General features: G+C 43.0%; 1 protein-coding gene across 3 annotated transcripts in view; it reads left to right on the top strand.

Annotated features, from left to right (window-relative positions):
- The window catches only part of LOC311100175 (kelch-like protein 13), a 67,649-nt gene that overhangs the window by 33,088 nt on the left and 21,649 nt on the right, over positions 1–12,912 (top strand). For all 3 annotated transcript variants that reach the window (XM_084140980.1, XM_084140979.1, XM_084140978.1), the window contains one exon: positions 3,278–3,419. In XM_084140980.1, the coding sequence (XP_083997106.1) occupies positions 3,306–3,419 (114 nt within the window). In that variant the 5' untranslated portion in view covers positions 3,278–3,305. The remainder of the gene's footprint in view (positions 1–3,277; positions 3,420–12,912) is intronic.

Genomic DNA, 12,912 nt, shown 5'->3' with positions numbered 1-12,912 from the left:
GGGGCCAAATAACATCATCCTGCTCTAGATGTTGTTCTCTTTGTTTTTCGTTCCGGGAGCCACCAACACTCCTTTGTGGTCTGGACAACCCACTCTCTCCATGCTGCTTCTCTGACTTACCACCTGACAGGGTAAATGTACCAGTACCCTGCCTGTGCTGTGTGTCAGTGTGATTGTTCTCACTCCTCTAGCTATGAATCCTCAGCATCTAGTGGTGGTGTTGACCCTGAATTCCTGCAAGCTAGAGCCCACTAGGCCATCTATCTTCATAGCCCTGTAGAAACACTAGAGCCCACTAGGTCATCCACCTTCACCTCCTTGTAGAAACATATCTGATAGTATTAACTGACCCACTGATTGGCTCATCTAGATCCATTCATTAGAGTCACCAGTCCTGGATGATCATCATATAATGTGTTTAACATAACTTGTATAGAATGTGTTGTAGCTAAATATGGACTGGTTGTCCTTAGTTTTGTGGTGGTAGCCTAGATCTAGAAATAGTTCTCCCTTCGTGTTGGCCTAAATGTCAATCAGACTTTTCATTATAAATGTTATATATTTTTGCATTGCCATGGTTTTTACATGCTGTGTGATGAAAATGAGATTCACGATTATTCTTCCCAGCCTCTCTTGGTCTGATTATTTCAGCCGTGGCTCTCTTTTGAAGTAGAAAACATTTAATCATTATTTAATGCAAAATTATTTGATGAGAAGAAAGGAGGGGAAAAAGACGTCTTCAGCCCACACAAACAACTGCCCCATTTATAATAAAAGTGCCTGTCTGGGCTTTCTTCCCAAGTGAGCCTGACTGCGTCTGACTGAATAGTTACAGCATTAAAGCAGCATGAAATCTTTTCTGCTTCAGGAATTCCCAGGGCAGTTGCATGCTCCATTGTGATTAGGAGTGTGGAGACATGTTGGCCATGATGCATCTCATAAGAGTGCATGGTGCTACTTTTCCTTATCTGAGAGAACGGCTTCCCAGAGGAAGCTCCCCCTCCTGAATGTCCTCAAGTTAATATGACCCTCATGGTTTTGGTGCTGTGCCCTACTAATCAGTGGAAACATTGGTCAGTCTCCAGTAATTATAGGCCTAATTAAAGTTTCTGTAGTTAACAAGATGTTGCTTCGGTGTGTTGCATGGAGCACAAGTATTGCTTCATCAGGTTCGGATGATGGAGCGTAATGTGTCGGAGGAGTTGAGCACACCATTATGATTGGCTCAGGGGCACCAACCAAAGCAAGTCGTGTCATTCTCATACAATCTCAATGAGAGCATGACGAGGCCGTCTGGCATCAGAAACTATGGGATAGTAATTGCGGTTTCTGAGGTACAGAAGGAGGATAAAAATTTCAGATGATGATGATAGGAAAGTGCAGGGGTATTCAACCCTACGACGTCTGGAGCCTTCTGGTTATTTCTGTTCTACCTGATAATTAAATACACCCACCTGGTGTTTATTTTGGTGGTTGTTAGTTCTCAAATATGATCTTATTTTTAAATATATAGCTCCATTATATTTTCTACATAATTTATCTGGTTTTAGCCGTTTAAGTTTACATTGAAAATGTTTTAACATCCCAAAAATGAGATTTAGCAGAGGCGGTGGCCAGGATTTAGCAGAGGCGGTGCTGCGCTGCTAAATGCATATAGAGGAAACACTTTTTCTTGTGGTGCTGTGTATTAATTAGCCTTTTCCTAAAACCCCCTTCCTCAGCCTCTGTGCTGTACATGTTGCATCAGGAAATCTCAAGGTTCTCTCATCATGCATTTGGAAGTATTCAGACCCCTTGACTTTTTCCATATTTTGTTATGTTACAGCCTTATTCTAAAATTGATTAAATTGTTTTTTTTCTCTCATCAATCTACACACAATACCCCATAATGACAAAGCAAAAACCGGTTTTTAGAAATGTTTGCAAATGTATACAAATAAAAACTGCAATATAACATTTACATAAGTATTCAGACCCTTTACTCAGTACTTTGTTGAAGCACCTTTGGCAGCGATTACAGCCTTGAGTCTTCTTGGGGAGTTTATCCCATTCTTCTCTGTAGATCCTCTCAAGCTTTGTCAGGTTGGATGGGGAGTGTCACTGCACAGCTATTTTCTGGTCTTTCCAGAGATGTTTGATCGGGTTCAAGTCCGGGCTCTGGCTGGTCCACTCAAGGACATTCAGAGACTTGTCCCGAAGCCACTCCTGCGTTGTCTTGGCTGTGTGCTTAGGGTCGCTGTCCTGTTCGAAGGTGAACCTTCCTCCCCAGTCTGAGGTCCTGAGCACTCTGAAGCAGGTTTTCATCAAGGATCTTTCTGTACTTTGCTCCGTTCATCTTTCCCTCGATCCTGACTCGTCTTCCCTGCCGCTGAAAAACATCCCCACAGCATAGGTGCCTTTTGGCAAACTCCAAGTGGGCTGTTTTGCCTTTTACTGAGGAGCCACTCTACCATAAAAGCCTGATTTGGTGGAGTGCTGCAGAGATGGTTGTCCTTCTGGAAGGTTCTCCCATCTCCACAGAGGAACTCTTGAGCTCTGTCAGAGTGACCATCGGGTTCTTGGTCATCTCCCTGACCAAGGCCCTTCTCCCCCGATTGCTCCGTTTGGCCGGGCGGCCAGCTCTAGGAAGAGTCTTGGTGGTTCCAAGCTTCTTCCATTTAAGAATGATGGAGGCCACTGTGTTCTTGGCGACCTTCAATGCTGCAGAAATTTTTTTGTACCCTTCCCCAGATCTGTGCCTCGACACCATCCTGTCTCAGAGCTCTTCGGACAATTCCTTCGATCTCATGACTTGGTTTTTGCTCTAACATGCACTGTCAACTGTGGTACCTTATATAGACAGGTGTGTGCCTTTCCAAATCATGTCCAATCAATTGAATTTACCACAGGTGGACTCAAATCAAGTTGTAGAGACATCTCAAGGATGATCAATGGAAAGCTCAATTTCGAGTCTCATAGCAAAGGGTCTGAATAGCGTATAAAAAAATAAAAACATAAAAACATTTGCAAACATTTCTAAAAATGTGATTTCGCTTTGTCATTATGGGGTATCGTATTGAGATTTATTTATTTTTTAATCCATTTTAGAATAAGGCTGTAACGTAACAAAATGTGGAAAAAGTCAAGGGGTCTGAATACTTTCCGAATGCAAAACACACTCAAGTTGATTTTAATGTAAATCTGTGCTTGTACTGCATGATTGTGAGCTAAACGTCTCTTTCCCTCTCTCTCTCTTATCCTCTCTCTCGTTTCCTCTCTCTCTCTGCCTCCCCTGAAGATCCCTCGTGGAGGACGACGACCCTCACATGAAAGTGTCGCTGGGGTGTGGTGACATGGGCGTCTCTGCCCACCTACAGCCTTCCAAAACAGGAAACACTCGCTTCTTCACAAGCAACACACACAGCTCAGTTGTCCTTCAGGTGAGTAGTAATGGATGGGAGGGAGGGTTACAGGAGAGAGAATGAGAGATGGTTCATATACTCTCCTTTTTTCTTGATCTCCTACTTATTGTTATTATTACAAATATTATTATGATCATCATTATAATAATAAGTAATGTCATCATCATTGTTTACACTGTTCCAAATGGTCAGAAAAAAGTATAATATTGTAATCTAACGGCAATAATTTGGCACACCCAATACTCACGCAACGCTTGCTCCAATACCCTCCTTTTTGTTGATCTCCAGTAGTTTCCACAACTAAGTAAAATGTCTTCCACAGATCTGACTTCCCCTTTCCCTCCTGAGAAACCAGTAAACATTTGCCCGTTTCGAGTTTCTTTTTCACGTCCTCTGCATCCATTTTGCTGTCGACATTAAGGTGTTCTGAGTTTGATACAACCAATTTATTAATGTGATTAGGATAGGCTATAGGTCCGGCCCTATTGGTCACATGCGATGAAATGCGTACATGTTTCACGTAAAGAGAGCAAGGGTTGAGGGAATAGGAAATGTTTTTCCTAAACAAATTAGGGATTTCGGTAACAGAACTTTTCAGTCAGAAACAAGTAAGACACTAAATGGATGAAATTATGTGGCAGCTTCAGCACGGACAGCGCAATAAACACTTACTGTGATGTGGTGCCTTTTCGCTGCAGTAAGGAGGAGAGCGAAACAACGTGTGCCAGTCACACAGGCACTCGCTGTCATTTTATTTTACACAGTGTGACCATCGGGCTCTTTCTTGAGTCATTTGTGTGTCTTAATTATTTACAGTGTGCTTAAAGCATCAGACAAGCTCAGTGCATATGTTGTTGGTTTTATTTAAACACATAGGGTGTGTCTGTCTATATATGGAAAAATAAGTTAAAACATTTCGACCAATCGATTGGTTGAAAGAACAGGACGACTCTCAGTTGGTAGAGCATGGCGCTTGCAACGCCATGGTTGTGGGTTCGTTTCCCACGGGAGGCCAGTATGGAAAAAAAATGTATGCACTCACTAACTGTAAGTCGCTCTGGATAAGAGCGTCTGCTAAATGACTAAAATGTAATGTAAATGATATTATCGGTAGGACTGGTGGAGTTACAGTGGGGGAAAAAAGTATTTAGTCAGCCACCAATTGTGCATGTTCTCCCACTTAAAAAGATGAGAGGCCTGTAATTTTCATCATAGGTACACGTCAACTATGACAGACAAAATGAGAAATTTTTTCCAGAAAATCACATTGTAGGATTATTTATGAATTTATTTGCAAATTATGGTGGAAAATAAGTATTTGGTCAATAACAAAAGTTTCTCAATACTTTGTTATATACCCTTTGTTGGCAATGACACAGGTCAAACGTTTTCTGTAAGTCTTCACAAGGTTTTCACACACTGTTGCTGGTATTTTGGCCCATTCCTCCATGCAGATCTCCTCTAGAGCAGTGATGTTTTGGGGCTGTCGCTGGGCAACACAGACTTTCAACTCCCTCCAAAGATTTTATATGGGGTTGAGATCTGGAGACTGGCTAGGCCACTCCATGACCTTGAAATGCTTCTTACGAAGCAACTCCTTCGTTGCCCGGGCGGTGTGTTTGGGATCATTGTCATGCCCAGCCACGTTTCATCTTCAATGCCCTTGCTGATGGAAGGAGGTTTTCACTCAAAATCTCACGATACATGGCCCCATTCATTCTTTCTTTTACACGGATCAGTCGTCCTGGTCCCTTTGCAGAAAAACAGCCCCAAAGCATGATGTTTCCACCCCCATGCTTCACAGTAGGTATGGTGTTCTTTGGATGCTACTCAGCATTCTTTGTCCTCCAAACACGACGAGTTGAGTTTTTACCAAAAAGTTCTATTTTGGTTTCATCTGACCATATGACATTCTCCCAATCCTCTTCTGGATCATCCAAATGCACTCTAGCAAACTTCAGACGGGCCTGGACATGTACTGGCTTAAGCAGGGGGACACGTCTGGCACTGCAGGATTTGAGTCCATGGCGGCGTAGTGTGTTACTGATGGTAGACTTTGGTCCCAGCTCTCTGCAGGTCATTCACTAGGTCCCCCCGTGTGGTTCTGGGATTTTTGCTCACAGTTCTTGTGATCATTTTGACCCCACGGGGTGAGATCTTGCGTGGAGCCCCAGATCGAGGGAGATTATCAGTGGTCTTGTATGTCTTCCATTTCCTAATAATTGCTCCCACAGTTGATTTCTTCAAACCAAGCTGCTTACCTATTGCAGATTCAGTCTTCCCAGCCTGGTGCAGGTCTACAATTTTGTTTCTTGTGTCCTTTGACAGCTCTTTGGTCTTGGCCATAGTGGAGTTTGGAGTGTGACTGTTTGAGGTTGTGGACAGGTGTCTTTTATACTGATAACAAGTTCAAACAGGTGCCATTAATACAGGTAACGAGTGGAGGACAGAGGAGCCTCTTAAAGAAGAAGTTACAGGTCTGTGAGAGCCAGAAATTTTGCTTGTTTGTAGGTGACCAAATACTTATTTTCCACCATAATTTGCAAATAAATTCATTAAAAATCCTACAATGTGATTTTCTGGAGAGAAAAAAATCTAAATTTGTCTGTCATAGTTGACGTGTACCTATGATGAAAATTACAGGCCTCTCTCATCTTTTTAAGTGGGAGAACTTGCACAATTGGTGGCTGACTAAATACTTTTTTTCCCCACTGTATGTTGCACATGCAGCTAACAAAAACATATGGAAATGTCTGCTCTACCCAAAATTACAACCAAATAATTGCAGCATTACCGCAAAAATGGAAAAGGAAAGTGGAAGGGGGTAAAAGTAAGGAACTTGTCTGTCGGCCTTGCATTAAAGAATATAATTGGTTAAAGAAAATTGTGATAAATAAAAAAGTATACCAGTTTCATTTAAGGACCATAGCCGTCCCATATAGATTGCAAAATAGATGGGAAGAGATTTTTGACGTACCGATTCCATGGCATAGTGTTTATGAATTGATACGCAAAACGATGCCGGATTCAAAACTTATAATTTTTCTATTTAAATGATTATATAAAATTATTGCTACCAATAGAATGTTATTTATATGGGGGATACAATCTTCCCAGCTCTGCAGATTTTGCTGCGAAGAGACAGAATCATTAGATCATTTGTTTTGGTACTGTCCATTTGTAGCTTGTTTTTGGACACAGGTCCAGGAATGGCTAAAGGATTGCAATATTTACCTGGAGCTAACCCTGCAGATAGCGCTACTGGGTGCTCTGAAAAGTCATAGTCAATCGATCAATAATATAATAATACTTTTAGCAAAAATGTTTATTTTCAATTTACAATCTGTAGAAACAATGAAAATAGAAAGGTTCAGAACTTTTGTAAAACATCACAGTACAGTTGAAATATATATGGCAAATAGAAATCCAATATGGATGGTGTTGAATGGAGCTGAAGAATGGGACTAATAACAACTAACAACAACTAATAACGGAAAGATAACTAATGTTAAGCATACTCCATAATAAGTATATAGGTTATAGGTTGAGAGCTTTTGTGAAAGAGCACGGTTAGAAAAATATGGCATATAGAAGCAAACCAGATGGACATCATGAAAATGATCGGAGGAAGTTCAGGAGTAAAAATAAACCAAATATAATTATTGTAGAATTTGACTGTGTCCATAAAATGTATATAGTATGTATGGGCTGGAAGTAGAGGCCTAAGCGTTGTTGTTCACTAGTTTACTCCAATTGGGGAAGAGGTGGTGGGGTTGGAAAGTAATGAAGGGAAATATAATTTTTAAAAGGATATGTATGTATGTATGTATGTATGTATGTATGTATGTATGTATATATATATATATATATATATATATGTGTGTGTATGTATGTGTATATATATGCATACATGTATTATTATTATTATGATATATATATTTTTTTCATACTGGCCCCCCGTGGGAAACGAACCCACATCCCTGCCGGCCAAACCCTCCCCTACCTTGGACGACGCTGGGCCAATTGTGCGCCGCCCATGGGTCTCCCGGTCGCGGCCGGATGCTCCCGAGTGGCGCAGTGGTCTAAGGCACTGCATCGCAGTGCTAGCTGTGCCACTAGAGATCCTGGTTCGAGTCCAGGCTCTGTCGCAGCCGGCCGAGACCGGGAGACCCATGGGCGGCGCACAATTGGTCCAGCGTCGTCCAAGTTAGGGGAGGGTTTGGCCGGCAGGGATGTGGGTTCGTTTCCCACGGGGGCCAGTATGAAAAAAAATAATATATATATACAGTGGGGAGAACAAGTATTTGATACACTGCCGATTTTGCAGGTTTTCCTACTTACAAAGCATGTAGAGGTCTGTACTTTTTATCATAGGTACACTTCAACTGTGAGAGACGGAATCTAAAACAAAAATCCAGAAAATCACATTGTATGATTTTTAAGTAATTAATTTGTATTTTATTGCATGACATAAGTATTTGATCACCTACCAACCAGTAAGAATTCCGGCTCTCACAGACCTGTTAGTTTTTCTTTAAGAAGCCCTCCTGTTCTCCACTCATTACCTGTATTAACTACACCTGTTTGAACTCGTTACCTGTATAAAAGACACCTGTCCACACACTCAATCAAACAGACTCCAACCTCCAACCAGCAGGGATTTTAGCCCACTCCTCCATACAGACCTTCTCCAGATCCTTCAGGTTTTGGGGCTGTCGCTGGGCAATACGGACTTTCAGCTCCCTCCAAAGATTTTCTATTGGGTTCAGGTCTGGAGACTGGCTAGGCCACTCCAGGACCTTGAGATGCTTCTTACGGAGCCACTCCTTAGTTGCCCTGGCTGTGTGTTTCGGGTCGTTGTCATGCTGGAAGACCCAGCCACGACCCATCTTCAATGCTCTTACTGAGGGAAGGAGGTTGTTGGCCAAGATCTCGTGATACATGGCCCCATCCATCCTCCCCTCAATATGGTGTAGTCGTCCTGTCCCCTTTGCAGAAAAGCATCCCCAAATAATGATGTTTCCACCTCCATGCTTCACGGTTGGGATGGTGTTCTTGGGGTTGAACTCATCCTTCTTCTTCCTCCAAACACGGCGAGTGGAGTTTAGACCAAAAAGCTCTATTTTTGTCTCATCAGACCACATGACCTTCTCCCTTTCCTCCTCTGAATCATCCAGATGGTCATTGGCAAACTTCAGACGGGCCTGGACATGCGCTGGCTTGAGCAGGGGGACCTTGCGTGCGCTGCAGGATTTTAATCCATGACGGCGTAGTGTGTTACGAATGGTTTTCTTTGAGACTGTGGTCCCAGCTCTCTTCAGGTCATTGACCAGGTCCTGCCATGTAGTTCTGGGCTGATCCCTCACCTTCCTCATGATCATTGATGCCCCACGAGGTGAGATCTTGCATGGAGCCCCAGACCGAGGGTGATTGACCGTCATCTTGAACTTCTTCCATTTTCTAATAATTGCGCCAACAGTTGTTGCCTTCTCACCAAGCTGCTTGCCTATTGTCCTGTAGCCCATCCCAGCCTTGTGCAGGTCTACAATTTTATCCCTGATGTCCTTACACAGCTCTCTGGTCTTGGCCATTGTGGAGAGGTTGGAGTCTGTTTAATTGAGTGTGTGGACAGGTGTGTTTTATACAGGTAACCAGTTCAAATAGGTGCAGTTAATACAGGTAATGAGTGGAGAACAGGAGGGCTTCTTAAAGAAAAACGAACAGGTCTGTGAGAGCCGGAATTCTTACTGGTTGGTAGGTGATCAAATACTTATGTCATGCAATAAAATACAAATTAATTACTTAAAAATCATACAATGTGATTTTCTGGATTTTGTCCGTCTCTCACAGTTGAAGTGTACCTATGATAAGAATTACAGACCTCTACATGCTTTGTAAGTAGGAAAACCTGCAAAATCGGCAGTGTATCAAATACTTGTTCTCCCCACTGTATGTATGTATGTATGTATGTATGTATGTGTGTATATATATATTTGCAAGAAAAATAACATATGGGGGATTGGAAGTGATGCAGACAATTACATTGATGGAAGTTACTATCTATCTGAAATATTAAAGCTGATCTACCCCTAAAAAGAAAAAAAAAGAAAAAAAACAGTCAGTTGTAACGAAAAAAATTGTAAACCTTTATTACAGCATAGCAAAGATTAAAAACAGCCAAATCTGTGAAATTGCTTTATCCGACATTTTGTCGTTGCATGAGGCTTGGTGCTCACGGAGTCAGTAGGCTATTAAACAAACACTCAAACAGGCAACAGAAGCAAGATCTGTCTTATTTCTGTAGATATACACTACCGGTCAAAAGTTTTCGAACACCTACTCATTCAAGGGTTTTTCTTTATTTTTTACTATTTTCTACATTGTAGAATGTTTTCACTATTATTCTACAATGTAGAAAATAGTAAAAATATAGAAAAACCCTTGAATGAGTAGGTGCTCTAAAACTTTTGACTGGTAGTGTATATCAAATAAAATAAAATGTTATTTGCCACATGCGCCGAATACAACAGGTGTAGACATTACAGTGAAATGCTTACTTACATGCCCTTAACCAACAATGTAGTTTTTAAGGGGGGGAAAAAAGGTGTTAAGTAAAAAGTAGATAAGTAAAAAATAGCAAATAATTAAAGAGCAGCAGTAAAATAAGTTAACAGTAGGGAGGCTATATACAGGGGGTACCGGTACAGAGAATGCAAATAGTCTGGGTAGCTGTTCAGGAGTCTTATGGCTTGGGGGTAGAAGCTGTTAAGAAGCCTTTTGGACCTAGACTTGGCGCTCCGGTACCGCTTGCTGTGCGGTAGCAGAGAGAACAGTCTATGACTAGGGTGGCTGGAGTCTTTGATAATTTTTAGGGCCTTCCTCTGGTATAGAGGTCCTGGATGGCAGGAAGCTTGGCCCCAGTGATGTACTGGGCCATACGCACTACCCTCTGTAGTGTCTTGCGGTTGGAGGCCAAGCAGTTGCCATACCAGGCGGTGAGGCAACCAGTCAGGATGCTCTCGATGGTGCAGCTGTATAACTTTTTGAGGATCTGATGAACCATGCCAAATCTTTTCAGTCTCCTGAGGGGGAATAGGCTTTGTCGTGCCCTCTTCACGACTGTCTTGGTGTGTTTGGACCATGATAGTTTGTTGGTGATATAGACACCAAGGAACTTGAAGCTCTCAACCTGTTCCACTACAGCCCCGTCGATGAGAATGGGGGCGTGCTCAGTCCTCTTTTTGTTCCTGTAGTCCACAATCATCTCCTTTGTCTTGATCACGTTGAGGGAGAGGTTGTTATCTTGGCACCACATGGCCAGGTCTCTGACCTCCTCCGTATACGCTGTCTCATCGTTGTCGGTGATCAGGCCTACCACTGTTGTGTCGTCGGCAAACTTAATGATGGCGTTGGAGTCGTGCCTGGCCATGCAGTCATGGGTGAACAGGGAGTACAGGAGGGGACTGAGCACGCACCCCTGAGGGGCCCCCGTGTTGAGGATCAGCGTGGCAGATGAGTTGTTACCTACCCTTACCACCCTGGGGGCGGCCCATCAGGAAGTCCAGGATCCAGTTGCAGAGGGAGGTGTTTAGTCCCAGGGTCCTTAGCTTAGTGATGAGCTTTGAGGGCGCTATGGTGTTGAACGCTGAGCTGTAGTCAATGAATAGCATTCTCACGTAGGTGTTCCTCTTGTCCAGGTGGAAAAGGGCAGTGTGGAGTGCAATAGAGATTGCATCATCTGTGGATCTGTTGGGGCGGTATGCAAATTGGAGTGGGTCTAGGGTTTCTGGGATAATGATGTTGATGTGAGCCATAACCAGCCTTTCAAAGCATGTGAGTGCTACGGGTCGGTAGTCATTTAGGCAGGTTATCTTAGTGTTCTTGGGCACAGGGACTATGGTGGTCTGCTTGAAACATGTTGGTATTACAGACTCAATCAGGGACATGTTGAAAATGTCAGTGACGACACTTGCCAGTTGGTCAGCACATACTCTGAGTACATGTCCTGGTAATCCATCTGGCCCTGTGGCCTTGTGAATGTTGACCTGCTTAAAAGTCTTACTCACATCGGCTACGGAGAGCGTGATCACATAGTCATCCGGAACAGCTGATGCTCTCATGCATGCTTCAGTGCTGCTTGCCTCGATGCGAGCATAGAAGTGATTTAGCTCATCTGGTAGGCTTGTGTCACTGGGCAGCTCGCAGCTGTGCTTCCCTTTGTAGTCTGTAATAGTTTTCAAGCCCTACCACATCCGACGAGCGTCAGAGCCGGTGTAGTACGATTCAATCTTAGTCCTGTATTGACTCTTTGCCTGTTTGATGGTTTGTCGGAGGGCATAGCGGAATTTCTTATAAGCGTCCGGGTTAGAGTCCCGCTCCTTGAAATCGGCAGCTCTACCCTTTAGCTCAGTGCGGATGTTGCCAGTAATCCATGGCTTCTGGTTGGGGTAATGTTGCACCATTATTTATTACATAATATAACCATATACAATTTCAGTATCATATGTCTTAGAGTGATGGACTGATCAGTCCACTGAGACAGGCGCGAATCAGGTGCGACAGGTGTCTTGTGCACCATGAAAAACAAAAAAACTTGACTGAAGAAATCTCGGTCGACAAACAGCTTATCAACCAAACAATTGACCAGTCGACTAAATTGGGTCAGTCCTAGAAAAAATATATAATGAGTTTTTCACAACACAATGAACGCGTCACCTTTTAATAATTATAACAATCACACCCACGCTAACAACACGACTCACCCACTCTAATCACTGGCACATCTGAAGTCAGGATGCAATGCGCGTGGAGGGTCAAAGCACATAAATAAATCAGGGTTGTGTGTGCAAGCTGGTTAGGATATATAAGACTTTCAAACCCATTCACTGCATTTGATAAGGAGAATGATCAGTAAATGATTCCATTGACTCAAAGGGAATTATGTTCTAAGACATTGAAAACGGTCTGTTATGCTCTTTGCAATGAGTTGTCAAAGTGATATCATTCATGAAAAGTTGGATTGAAATAATGGAAATGACTGTTGTTCCCTCTAGTTGAAATGGCCTACTTTTTTCATCGCACGCATAGAACGAGATGTCTTCTGCATATGAGAAGACACAAAGAAAACGTGATGACAATTTCATTGGAGAAGAACTCCATTATATTACTTATATACAGTAACTAGCTGGAAGGGTAAGACAGAGACATGGTTGTGACCCCTGCAGTGTAGACAGACAGTGGCTCAGCGTGTTGGGCTCCAGCCGTGGAATGAAGCATCAGTATCAGTCAGTGAGTGAGTGAGTCATTCAGTGAGTCAGGCTCCCTGGCCTGCCTTGCCCATGCCAGTCTCTGTCCACACGTGAAGGTCGTCACAGAGAGAGGGGCCCCCAGGCCAGGCAGGAGATGGCAGAAAGCTGTTGGACTCGTCAATGACCTGTCCACACTGTGTGTACTCCACAACCTGTCACTATGACGGAGGTGTGTTGTGTTGAAGTGTGGAGATGTTGTTAGT

The sequence above is a fragment of the Coregonus lavaretus genome, assembly GCF_964263955.1.
Source record: "Coregonus lavaretus genome assembly, chromosome: 24".
In the NCBI taxonomy this organism is placed as follows: Eukaryota; Metazoa; Chordata; class Actinopteri; order Salmoniformes; family Salmonidae; genus Coregonus; species Coregonus lavaretus.
The sequence above is the reverse complement of the archived record's forward strand: the minus strand, read 5'-3'. Positions and strand labels throughout refer to the sequence as shown.